This window comes from Micromys minutus (assembly GCF_963924665.1).
Source record: "Micromys minutus genome assembly, chromosome: 6".
NCBI lineage: Eukaryota > Metazoa > Chordata > Mammalia > Rodentia > Muridae > Micromys > Micromys minutus.
In genome coordinates this window covers 52967755-52981713 of record NC_137975.1, presented here as the reverse complement: position 1 = coordinate 52981713, position 13959 = coordinate 52967755, and the positions used below count along the sequence as shown (strand labels likewise).

At 41.7% G+C, this 13959-nt stretch overlaps 1 protein-coding gene across 13 annotated transcripts in view; it reads left to right on the top strand.

Annotated features, from left to right (window-relative positions):
• Nucleotides 1-13959, top strand: part of CELF2 (CUGBP Elav-like family member 2) — a 291604-nt gene that overhangs the window by 203664 nt on the left and 73981 nt on the right. For all 13 annotated transcript variants that reach the window (XM_080918103.1, XM_080918108.1, XM_080918101.1 and 10 more), the window contains one exon: nucleotides 8732-8780. In XM_080918103.1, the coding sequence (XP_080774229.1) occupies nucleotides 8732-8780 (49 nt within the window). The remainder of the gene's footprint in view (nucleotides 1-8731; nucleotides 8781-13959) is intronic.

Genomic DNA, 13959 nt, shown 5'->3' with positions numbered 1-13959 from the left:
GCTTCTTCTGTGATGAACCTAAAATGCTTTTGGGGATGGACCATATCTGTTCCAATCAGGGAATTGACATTTTCGTCACCAGTAGTGGATAGATCAGTTCTAGGTCTCTGTGGGTATATAAAGGGAAAAGAGGAAAATGAGCACCTTGTACTTACCCACTAAGAGGAGGGGTCAAACTGGGGAGGCTTTATGCAGGAATCCTGTGTACTGCAGCGCCAATCAGGGTGATACAAAAATCAGCATCACCCAGAACCGGCTGTACTTTGTGGATGGTGAAGTCATACCTTTAGGATAGAAAAGATGGTGAAGTATAAATCTGTTCTCACTGGAAGTTGAACAGCTCCACATAAGTGTTGCTTGGTGCTGAAGTAGATCTAGTGCTCTGAGTTGTTCTTCTTTGGCTGTATATGTGATGTCAGTAGTTGGTATAAATGAAATTAATTAGCCCTTTTACATAAAGACCACACTTAGAACTACCCAAACCCCAGTGAAGAAAATAGGTAGAGAGCTATTCAGTTTTCTTTTTATTATGTTTCATTTGATTTAAAACACTTAAGACTAAATAGAGACTGAGAAACTAGCCAGAAACTTGAGGCGAAACTGTGGGCAAAGTGTTGTTATTCCATAATGAATGAAAAAGATATGTCTATGAGTCAAAAAAGAAATCTGCAGAAACGCAAATCTAGAAATCTTTCTTCATAGAAATAGCAACCTAAAGTATGTTGGATGTTAGGGCCACTGCACTCCTGTGAGCAGTGTGTGTGTGTATGTGTGTGTGTGTGTGTGTGTGTGTGTGTGTGTGTGTGTGTAAGGATCTTAGGTCCACTGAACTCCTGTGAGCAGTCTGTGTGTGTGTGTGTGTGTGTGTGTGTGTGTGTGTGTGTGTGTGTGTGTGTGTAAGGATCTTAGGTCCACTGAACTCCTGTGAGCAGTCTGTGTATGTAACGCTGACACCTATCACTTTTCTCATGAAAACATGCTTTCCACAAATAGCACTGTGTGGGGTTTTTGTGTTTGCTACCAGGACAAATGAGCTAAACAGAAGTCATAGGCATCACACCTCAGAAAAACTACCCTCTAGATGCCAGAGGCTGGTGCTTATAAAACTTTCTAGACTCATCAAAAATTCAGGCAGATTATGACAGTGTAGGCAGATCACTGGATAAATATTTTCTCATACATGGCTAGTTCTATATGATTGTAAAGACAAACTCCTGCCCCCCCCCCAAAAAATCAGTCTTAACAATCCTGTGTGCTCACGTGCCACCCAGAACTGGATGCAATTCATACTCTGGAATTCCCTTACAACTGCTGAGACAGTAGACACTGAAACAGACTACCAAGTTCTCTGCCTTTTCTGCTCCGTTACCATTAGTTAGAACTTCCAGGTACAGCACACAACATGAGAATCTGTCCTTGGGCCACTCCAGCCTAGGCAGCAGACAAGGTTCCCCAGTTATGTTGGAAGAGTTGGGAAGCAGCTGTGATGATGCCACTGGTTTCATGTCCAGCTCCTAAGAAAGGTGCTGAAGATGTGCCTTCTAGCCGCCAGTCCTGGTGATGAGGGTAGTTTTAGTCCATGGTTGAGTGGTCAAATAATTTGTTTTCAAACGTGTTCATGAATATAGTCCTCCTCTCCTAGACTTTCTATGTTTCAGCTACTTCATTCATAGTGACTGGTCTGCCTTCTTTAAGAACTCCTGTTGCTTAGTTAAAGTGCCTGTAATAATCATTCTTTAATAACGTACTTTGGTTAAAATGTTGTGGCATCATCCTAGAACAATAATGCATCCTGTTTTCACTTGCTTTGTGCCTTAGAATATGTGTTCTCTTTCTTGACATGTCATTTCTCCAGCTTTTTATAGTACTAGGGAATAATACACAGGCCTCATGCTTGCTGTTTAAGTGCTCTACAACTAACCTAAATAATTAGTCTTCTTTGACTTTTAAAACATGGTTTTCAAAGTCGCTCAGGTTGGCTCTGTAACCAGTCTGTAGCCCAGGCAGAATCTTTATACCATAGGCTCAGCAAGAATATATTCAAGAGGCAACATCTTGAGGCACCATATTTTGTTCATCCTTCCTTAGTCTGTATTAAGCAATTCTGAGTTTCTGTTGCCTTAGCTCAGCACATACTGTACTCCAGAAAACTGTTGGTGGATCTGTCTCAGTATCCTCTACATGATCCATGACAACAGACCCTTTCATTTTCCTCTTCTAACAGAATTTATGAAAAAGAGCCATTCTTACTACAGTACTGATTGAACAAAAATTGCAGTGCTTTATGCACATTGTCCAAATTATCTTCAGAATATACCCACAGTAGACCACCCAAGAGGTCCCCATAGCTTAACAACCCAGATTTCTGGGAACTAGATTTTACCCCTGGGCCCAGTGAAGACTAAAACAGAGTTCAAGCCTATGGTGGCAGTAGCTGTGTTACTATGGCTTTCATTACTTCTAGATTTTCTTAGGTCAGGTACTGACCAGATATAGGAAGATGACAAATTGCTATAATACTAGTCAGAAAGCTACAGAGGCCAATCAGTGTGGGAGTTTAGAGAAGAAAGAGAATACTTTCACTTAAGGGTGTGTTGTGGGAGCCTTTGTATAAGTGTTTGGCAGACTCTGATGAGTAGAGCCTGAAGTTCTTAATTAAAAGCCCATATGTCCAAGTCCCATGTTAACCATTTTGTGGAGAGGCAGTGTGGTCTGGGAGAGTCATCACTGGATTGAAAGCAGAGAGATTAGACTTCTGATCCCAGCTCTGTCATTAACCAGCTGTGTGTCTTTAGTGAAGACCCTTGTTCCCTTCATAACTGCAACTGAGAGTAGCTTTAGAGTAGAGAGATGCTGCTCCTGTGGCCCAGATCTCTTTTCTAATGTGTTGCACACAGCACAGATACAGCTAGATGGCCATAGTTCTTAGGCCTGATGCTCACAGCACCTGCTCCTTTCTGGTGTTTGTCACTTTCTTTTATAAAATGTGTGTATCTATCACCATGGTAGACAGTAGGCTTCCTGCAGGCAAGAACTATTTTCATTTCATCTTTATAATCCCATACAACACTTGCTTCTATCTCTGATGTCATTAAACTCTGTACCTCATGACTTTGCAGTATATTAACCATATAATTCTTTATTATTTTAAAAGGAAAAGGTGTCATTCCTTTGCATCTACAAGAAGCAGCGGTCTTCATCTGTCACATGCATTGTTGTCTTTTCCATCACTGACTTCTCTTTCCTATGACCTGAAGTTGGCACTGCTATCCACAGATACTGCCTTGAATAAAAATCTCTGTATAAAGATTTCTTTACTTTTCCTCTATGTGTATGAATGCTTTACCTGCATATATACACATGTAACATGTCCATGTAGTACCCTCAAAGGACAGAAGAGTTCTCCTGGAACTAGAGTTACAGCCAGTTGTGAGCCACCATGAAGTCACAATGAACTGAATCCAGGTCTTCTATAAGAACAGTCAGTGCTAAGATATCTCTCCAGCCAACTTCCTTACTCTTGGAACTGCCCTACCATGCGTTCCTGCCCTTCCACCAGCTCCTTGCTCTGTCCTGTTAAGATATTCCTGACATATTCCCTAATGGTTCTGTTCTTGCTCCTAGCTCTTGTCATTCCATCAACTCCTGTGGCTTTCACTTCAACCTTCCACACTGGGTTCTTTTCGAAGCTTGAGCCCTGCAGTTCCAATGTCTTGCTAGCCATAGTCACATGAATTTAGCATGTTTAGGCTCTGACATTCCTCTGACATGATTGCCTCTCATTTTCCCTAATTGAGCAATGCCTCTTTGGTCTCAATGGCTGTCTAGGTGTGGAGTTCTTCTCCCTTATTCACAAAGAGCCAGTTAGCACTGAGTTTTGTAACATTGTGTGTTACTAGAGCTGTTTACTAGCTGCCATCCTGACTCCTATGACGTTATGTAATTTATCCTCAATGGCATCACCAAAACTGATTTTTTTTTTTCCTAAACTCAAAATTCTGCCTGGTTGCCTTTACTTCTTAAGTCTTTTATCCCCACAATAAACTTGTCAAACCAATTTTTTAGCTTATAAGACCCGCTAAGACCTCCATGCTGACCACCCTCACAGCCTTACACTGTCCTTTTTGCTGGCATGATAAACTCCTTTTGGAATGGAAGTATATTCACTCTTTTTAATTGCTTATTGACTAAATAGATTTTTCTATATAATATATTCTGGCTGTGGTTTCCAGTGCCTCCAAGTCCTCCCTGCCTTGATTTCCATCCACATCTACCCCTTCTATCTTTCCTTGGGGGTGAGGACAGGCATTTAAGGGATAATAATATAACTAAAACAAATTGAAACAGGACAAGAAAAACAATCAGAAGAAGAAAGCCAAAGAAAATGCACAAGGAACACAGAATCAGAGAGACACACTATTAGTAGACATAAGAAATCAGTAAGGTTGAAAAACAAAGAAAGTCCCTGACAAAACATTATGAGACAAAGAACTTCCAAAGGTGCCATCTTCTGTGTTGGCCATCTACTGCTGGTCATGGGTCCTGCCTTTAAGTGTAGTTTGTATTCCAAATAGTGACGTTGTTTAAAGGAAAACAACAAAACAGAGCAAATTCTACCAGCAATAAAATAGCTCCTGATGGATCCTAATGATACTCTGGACTCAGATCAGTGCCTTGCTCGTGATCATCGGAGAAGCTTCCTGCAGCAGATGGGAACAGGCCAGGCTCCTATAGACAGACAGTCATCATGCAGAGAGTGAGAGACCTTGGGACACTCAACCTCAAATGGGATGCACCCATCAAATAAGAAGAGACAGAAAGAGGGTAGGAGCTGAAGGGAATGGAAGCACCAAAAAAACCATGATCGCTGCACACAGGAATTCACAGAGATTGGAGTGACATGCACAGAGCCTGCAGGGGTCTGCTCCAGATGGGGCCATAGAGATGACAGACTAACGAGCCTCCACATAAGCCAGAAGTAGGCTCCAGTAGAGAACTACTTGCAAATGAAAATTTAGTTTCCTCCCTCCCAGGGACTCTCACTGGGGAAACAAACTACTCTCTTTTATTATTTTTTATTTTACATACCAAATCAGTTTCTCCTCCCTCCTCTCCTTCCAGTCCCTTCCTCCATCTACCCATTCCCTACACTCCACCACCTCAGCCCGACCCCTGCCCCACTTTCTCTCCTCCATTTCTCTTCAGAAAAGGGCAGGCCTCCCATGGATGTCAAGCAGCCCTGGCATATCAAGTTGCAGTACGACTAGATGTGTGCTCTCCTAGTAAGGCTAGATGAGATAACCCAGTAGGAGGAAAGGGTCCCAAAGGCAGGCAGCGAAGAGACAGCTTCAGTTCCCACTATTAAGAGTCCCACATGAAGACCAAGATACACAGCTATAATGTGTGAAAGGCCTAGGTCAGCAGTCCCCATACTCTGTGGTTGGTGGTTCAGTCTCTGGGAGCCCCTGTGGGCCCATGTTAGTTGGTTCTGTAGATTTCTTCTGGTGTCCTTGATCCCTCAGGCTTCTACAATTCTTCTTCCTCACCCTCCTTCCACAGGATTACCTACACTCTGTTTAATGTTTGACTATAGGATTCTGCATCCATTTCTGTCAGTTGCTGGACAAAGCCTCTCTGATGACAATTGAGTTAAGGCACCAATCTATGAGGAGTATAGCAGAATACCATTAGGAATCATTTTATTGACTTTTTTGTTTGTCTTTCTTTTTTCCAGTCATTCTGTCCTAGGTCTCTAGAATATCTAACTTCTGGTTCCTACCTATCTGTGCAGTGTCAGGGATGGACTCTCTCATGGAATGGATCTCAAGCTGGACTAGTCGTTGGTTGGCCATTTCCTCAGTCATTGCACCATCTTTACCTCAGCTCATCTTGTAGGCAAGACATATTGTAGGTCAGAGGTTTTGTGACTGGGTTAGTGTCCTAGTTCCTCTTTAGAAGTTTTGCCTATTATAAATTATGGCCTGTTCAGGCTCCATGTTCCCCATTACTAGGTGTCTTAGCTAGAGTTACCCTTGTAAATTCCATTGCCTTGGGTTTTGAGATTATCCCAGAAATGTCCCCCAGTAACAGTTGTCTTTCCCAATACTCTTTTCCTTCATCCTTCCCTTGCATGATCCCTCCTGTTCCCATCCCTACCCTTCACTCATCCAGGTCCCTCAAACTACTCTTAAGGGTAGGTTGTATGCCCATCAGTAGATGGTCAACTGAAAAAAAAACCTCAAAGGCATCTTTGCCAGTTCCTTGTTTCACAATGGTATGTCAGGGCTTTTCTTTTTTTAATTTAATTTTTTAGATTTTAATTTATTCATATTTTCATCTATGAACCCTATAGGTCCTTTGTGTGTGTGTGTGTGTGTGTGTGTGTGTGTGTGTGTGTGTGTGTGTGTGTGTGTGGTGGGTCTCTGATTCCTGTCTTTCTTTGGGCTCTTTTATTTCTATTGGTTTTGTATAATTCTAATGTTACTTTTGTTTTTATCTTATTATATTTTATTTATTTTATTACTGTTCCTTCGAAGCCTTTTTGTTTCTTAATGAGACAGAAAGGAGTAGAGCCAGATGGCAGGGGAGGAACTGGAAAGAGCAGAGGGATCATCAGGATATATTGTGTGAGAAAAACAGTCTTCTAATTTTAATAAAATCAGGGATAGAGTAGTTTGGCTTGTGTCCCCATTGAGATTCCTTTGGAGAAAACAAATTTCTCGTTTGCAAGTGGTTATCAATCGGAGATAGCTTTGGGGTCAGGATGGAAGCTGGTGTCCACTTGTCTCAGTGTTGGGACTACATGTGCAGACCAGAGCAGGCCCTGTACATCCTCCCACAGTCTCTGAGAGTGTCCGTGTGTTTAAAAGGTCTGTTTCCTTGGTGTCCTTCATCCCCTTTGGCTCTTACACTCTTTGTGCCTCCTATTCTAAGTCTCATGAGCTCTGAGAGGAGGGGTTTGATGAAGTGTGTATTTCAAAGGTCTCTCACACTCTGCAAATTGTATGGCTGTGGTCTTTATCTTTGTTCCCTACTACTGCAGGAAGAACTTTCTCTGAAGATGGCTGAGCAAGACACCAATCTATGAGTATTGCAGAATGTCATTAGGAGTCATTTTATTGCTATGGTTCTTTAGCAGAACAGTAGTAGCTGGTTTTCCCATAGGTCCCTGGTCTATCTTGTCTCAGGTTCTTGGCCACCTGAGCAGTGTCATGTAAAAGCTTCGATTTGTACCATTGTGTCTTTCCTGAGACATCCATAGATTTGACAAGTCATCTTCTCTCTTCTGCTAGCAACTCTAAGAACTGGAACTAGAAACCATGCTTGCTAGGAAACTCTCCTTCTTGACTGTGTTTCCTTTCCTCCCGCACTTGGATGTTGCTCTGATAGCTGTTTGCACCAGTATTTGCCAGCCATATGGCACCTGGGGAAAGTTCTTTCCTAGCCTTTGCTAGCTAAATAGCCATAGCCTGGAGCCTGGCCCAAGGAGACCATGCAAATAGAAACAAAGGGTAACCTACTCAAAAACACTGTGATCTTCCTTAAACCTTGTTCTCTCCTTATTCTGTGGCCATGTCTGAACTTTCCACAGTTTCTTCTGTGCTGTTTTTTAAGGACTGTTTCGGACTCCTAAAGATCATATCCTTAAGTAGTGTCTGCTCTACAAATTAAATATATAAATGGAGTTCGGGATGCTAGTAGGCACTGCATCTCATGGCCCATGCTCTATGCATAAAGACATCCTGCCTATGAAGGAATCCAGGCAGCTCTCAATTACTTAGGGTCTTATCCCTTGGCAGTTCTTTCCCCCTGTCTTCTTCCACTGGTATTCGAAAGACACATGAACTACCTGATGATAATGTCCCATCATGTAAGTGCCATAACTAAGTACCATTCCCTTTCATTTAAATTAGATAAAATACAGAGCTGTGGCTTGCAAGTAATGGAAGTCCCCTGGGGAAATTAAAAGTTCACAAAGAGCAGACCCATTATAATAAAAGCATTTGCACAGCCAGTGATTCCATTCATCCTGTGGCTTCCTTATTCCTTGGAGTAAGATGAAATATCAAATAAGAGGACCTTTGGAAATACTTTGAGGGATTTAGTTTAATTGGAAATAGTAGGAGCATTCTGTGATTAGAGTAAGCTCTGTGTCATACACAGTGGAGTCATCAGCTTTGCATAGCAAACCATGGAGCATCGAGGTCAGCCTTGGTTCAGATCTCAACCTCATTTGTTTCAAGTTTTCTGTATTCCTGCATATGTGCACATCCATAATTCTAACTTCTTCAGCATATCCTTGGCTCTGCTCACGTATGAAGCACCTTACACGTGTGCTCCCGTGTAACTCCCATAGCCGTGCTCTGCAGGTGTTATCTAATACCATGGCAGAGGAAGAGCTACACCAGAGAACTCATGATAGCCAGCTTGCACAGCTGTAATAGATTTCAGAGCTGCTTGCCTGTAATATAGAAGTAGGGGTTATATTTCATGTCAAAGCCAGGTTTCCTATTCCAGCCTGATTCCAGAGCTATTCCAATGTTCCCTGGCTTCAAGGTTAGGTTCCTGAACACAAAACTGAGGAAACAAACTAAGGTAATGTCACCCCTTAAGGCCATGTTATTAATGATGTGTCCTTGTAATTATAGCAGTACTTGAATACTATGACATTTCTGAAACTGGTTTTACAGTTGTTCAATCTGCCTTTACTTTCTCACTTTTATATTTTTAGATGCATCATCCCATTCAGATGAAACCTGCAGATAGTGAAAAGTCAAACGGTAGGTGGCAACCAACTGTCTGATTGAATAGTGCCTGCTACTTTCGATTACTTCAGGTGGGGGCGGGGAGCCAGCTCCATCTGTTTTTTCCCTCTGGAAGGTGGACGCCTACTGCTCTGGGAACTCAGCATACATGAAGAAGACTGTGTCAAGGAATGGTTGCCCACAACCTTCTGCTTAGGGCTTGTCCTACGTGATGGCCTTGTGGGATCTGGCTAGCACTGGTCTACTCCTGGTACAACACAGGAATCCCCAGTGGGCAGGAAGAATATGAGTAGAAAGTGTGTAGCCCATGAAGAACAGCTGCCACATTTTGTCTCTCATTGCTCCTCTTTGACTGTATTACTATATTCTTCTTTAAACTGTTCTAATACATTTGCCTCAGAATCTGTTCAGAATTAAGTCTGCTGGTTAAATGGACATACAGTTGCAGGTGGAAAATGTATATTGATGAGATCTGTAATAAAATTGAGGCTTGCCTCGTGAAGGTACTTAAGAATTGGTTATCTATATTTTTAGAAGTGTTTGCTCCCATCTCTATAAGCCTCCTGTCCTGGTTTTGTTCTTTTAATTTTCTAAAATGTATATTCAAAAGAACCATCTACCTTCTTGGACCACAGAGCTCCTCTGTCCCACAAGACTGACATAATCAGTGCTGCTTCCTTCCAGCAGGCAGCCTCGCACCTCATTAATTAGTAATCAGGGCAGAAGCCATGTGCTTAGAGATACAGATATCTGCAAATGGAAATTATGATTGGGCTCTAAGTCTCTCCACAAGGTATTTTATTGCTAATTGTAGTGCATCCCATTTTCTAGCTTCTTCACAGACTGAAAAGTTTGGAAGACAACTCCCAAGTTGTCACAAGGGCTGCCAGCACTGTTTTGTCAGAGACAGGGCTTATTCTCTGTCGCTTAGCCTCTTTCTGAGCAGATGCTGTTGCATTTCTACCTACTCAGCCTCTACTTTCCATAACTTCCGAGTCTCCTTCCTATACTGTTTTAGCATAAACAATGGAGTTTATCACAAGGAACTTCCAAAAGTCTACCATGATCAGATTCATCCATTCATTCATTCATTCCTTATCATTTACTATGCACCAGAAAAGTCGTCTAGGGAACAATGACATTGCAACAGTAAACCTGAAAAAAAGAAAAGACTATGACAGGGAACTTTATTCATTTTAATGACTTAATACCTAATTATAGTCCTGAAACATGGAAATTTGCATCTGCTCATTCATAAAGTAGGAATAGTGGTAACTGCCTTACAGCTTGGCTTTTTGTTTCTTCTGGGTCTCAAAATATGATATTTGCCACAGTCTTTGTAAATGATTTTACTTTTTTTTTTTTTTTTTTGAGACAAAGTCTCTCTGTGAAGTCCTAGATGTCCTAGAACTTGCTCTATAGACCAAGCTGGCCTCAAACTCAGAGATCTGCCTGCCTCTGCCTCCTGAGTGCTTGATTAAAGGCTTGCTCCACCATGGCCCAGATGACAGAACACTTTCTAAAGTATTAGTTATTACCTCCCAGAGGTATGCCTGGGCTGTGTAGCATTCTTTACTGAGCATGCCTTCCTCTAAAGGTAGCCATTACTGTCTCAGACATTCCCATATACTCTTCTACTCTTAGTAGCAAAAAGATGAATCCTGTGGGACAGATCCTGTCAGTTTATGTCTTCATGGAGTGTCTAGCCACCAAGAGATGTTCTACCTATCCTTTGGCTCCAAACTTCTCTAAATTATATCAGAGCAAAAGTCACGGAATGAAAGTCCGTGGAAAGGGTCTGTCTTATCTTTTTAGTTTTAGGTTGTATTTATAAACACACAAATCATTTATTTGAGGTGAGCACATAGGACCCGAAATGCCCAAGTATTGATATATGGTATATTTTCTTCTTTGTATTGTCTACTATCTATGTGTATAACCAAATGTGCAAACCCTTTGCTGCTAACAGTTCTGGGTTACGCTGCTTTTATTCTCCAGTATCAACCCAGGACACAGTATTTGGTTTAAGTATAAAGCTGCTGCAGACCAAACTATTTGCTCCAAATTTTTCATCATCTCAAAAGCCAAGGAGGTTTTGGGTATCTTTATTACTACAATAAAAAGTATCTTAAAATGCCCCTTTTGAGGGAATTGTACAGGATAGTAGATAAGCAAGCTTCAACTTGTACCAAGTAATCAAAAAAAATGAGCCTATGGGAGCATTTTGTACTCAATCACATTCCATTCCCTGACCCTCAAAGGTTCATGGCCATCTCATGATATAAAATGTATTTAGTCCAACTTCAGAAGTCTTTTCAGTTCTTCAAGTTTCAACCTTGTTCAGAAGCCCCTCCCTCTTGATTCTTTCATGCCTTCAAAGCCAGTGCTATCTAGATTAACTGCCAAGTTAACTGCCAACTTGAGACAGACCTCTGCCCCATTTCACTGCACTAGCAGGAATGTCCTGTCTATGGGCAAGTGATTCCTAGGTGTTCTCAAGCTGAGGTCTTAGCTGAGTGGAGTCTTTTCCCGAGATCATCCTTCTTATTTTTCCAGTGAGAGCAAGAAGCCTCTTTTTCATGGCCTTATTCTCCTTAATAATCACAGTGTCTCTTTTAGGACATGACTTAGCTGAAACATTAAGCTTCCTAGTGTTGTTTCTATCCAAGCTATACATTTTTTTCTTTCTTTCTGCCCCATTTGCTTTTTCATTGTAGACCTACATAAGAGGTTTTAGTAATTGCAATGCCACAGAGTTAGCATTGTGCTGATTTGACATTTTCTCTACCAAAGCAGTTAGGTATGTGGTTGGTTGGTTGGTTGGTTGGTTGATTGATTGGTTGGTTGGTTGGTTGGTTGGTTGGTTGGTTGGTTGGTTGGTTGGTTGGTTAGTTGGTTGGTTGGTTGGTTAGTTGGTTGGTTGGTTGGTTGGTTAGTTGGTTGGTTGGTTAGTTGGTGGTTGGTTTGGAAACAGAGTCTTTCTGTGCAGCCCTGGTTGATCTGGAATTCACTGCATAGATGAGGCTGGCTTCCAGTTCAGAGATATATCTGCTTCTGCCTTCTAAATGCTGGGATTAAACACCTGGTTTAATTTAGCCTCACATAAATTCTCAGAAGATAGACAGAAAACAGCTAGATTCTTTGCCAAAATATCATGGTCTGTAGCTGTGTTGCTAATAAAGTATATTCCTCCTTGAAGGCTCTAGAGACAAATCTTTACTAGTCTCAGCACTTCTGGCTTCACAGTCCCACTCAACATACAACAATTAACTACATTTCTAGTCCAAAGTTTCAAAGTCTTCCACATCACTCCAAAAAGCAATGTGCCCATGTTCTTCTCAAAAACAACCCTACTCTCTAGTACCAACTTCTGTGTTGGTTACTTTTCTGTTGCTCTGCGGGGAAAATGCTATATGACTAAAGGCAACTTAAGGATGAAAGAGTTTATTTGGGCTTATACTTTCAGGGGAAACATGGAGGCATGAGACCAGAGCAGGAAGCAGAGAGACCACATCTCAAGCCCTCAACCACACATAAGAAACAGAGTACTCTGAAGTGAGGTGAAGCTGTAGAAACTCTCAGGGCTCACATCTAGTAACAAACTTTCTCCATTAAGGCTCCATGTCCTAAAAGTTTCATAACCTTCTCCAAAACACCAGGTACATGAGCGCATGGGAGAAATTCACCACACTGACCACCACAGAGACGAGCTTAGCATCACACACTAGAATTCTGGTTATGCTAATGCTAAATTATCAGCACAGTTCACAAACTGACAGAAACATATTGTTGCCTTCTAAATGGCCCTGTTCTGTCACACATACTGGTCACATCACAGAATAGGCCTATACAGAGACTGAGAACCCAAAAACCTGCTTATAGGGTGAGTCCTCCTTTTGCCTTCATTTTCTGAATTTTTGATTAGAAAAGTGGAAAACATGAGAGCAGACTTAGAATTATCTTTCAAGAACTCTATTATGGGAGTTTAAATGGAACTTTGTCTTGCATAGAAATGAACGGCTTACATGGCTCCCTTTGGACGTAACTTAGAAATCAGAAGAAATGCACACTTTTCTATCTCAAATTATAAGGCTGCAGCCTTTTCTGATTCTTTGTGGCATTTTTGACAGGTAAGCATAGCTTCAGAGGCACACAGACAGAGCTTTCTTTAGTTGAGGCTCTGAATAGCTCCTATAGCAAAGAGAAGCCTAACGAGCTCTAATTGCACTTCTGTTGAGTGTGCTGACATTTGTGTACAGCACAAAGGACTCATCACAGCTAGACAGTCTGAGCCTCCATTATCTGTGTGCTTGGAGTTTGAAATTTTCTATTTTCTGAGCAAGGGCTGCTAATAAAGACCACTTAGTTATGGACAAGTGAATTCCAGCAAAACAGTCACCATTTGAATCCCTAGCCATTACAGTGATGTAGGGAATCCCTGGTGAGCCCAGAATGTTAGATGCTTGTACATCAGCTGCACTGTTGGATCTTACTGAATGGACTTCCTAAACCTGTATGGTTTCCTATAACCCACCATCCTTCAAAAGCTGTAATTAAATCTGCGTCCCCCAGAGCTCCCAGGGACTAAACCACCACATAGAGAGACCCATGGTTCCAGATGCATATGTAGCAGAGGATGGCCTTGTCTGGAATCAATGGGAGGAGAAGCCTTTGGTTCTGTGAAATCCCAAGGCCCCAGCTTAAGGGAATACTAGGGTGTTGAGGCTGAAGTGGGTGGGTGAGAAAGGGAACATCTTCATAGAAACGGGGGGAAGGGGGATAGCATAGGGGGTCTGGAGAGAGGAAACTGGGAGGGGATAACAGTTGAAATGTAAATAAATAAAATAACCAGTAAAAAACATAAATCTGCATCCTTGCTCACATCCATGCTAATCCATGCTGTTTTTCCTGTGCTACTATGCCAAATATTTAAAGAAAAAAAAATACTACTCCGGATAAGTAATAATTGATGGAGTACTCAATGTGAACGCATTAACAGAATTCAGCTTTCTTGCTGTTTTTCTGTTGTAGAAAACTGAGTGACAGTGTGGGAAGCTCTGGATAAGATGCTAGTAAACTAGCAGAAGCACAGTTACTTTCCATTCTATATGCACCAGCCAGCTTTCCCTCTTCAGCCAGCTTTCAGTCCTCTTACTGTGAGAGAGAAGGGAAGGCACTGTCTGTGCAAGACTTA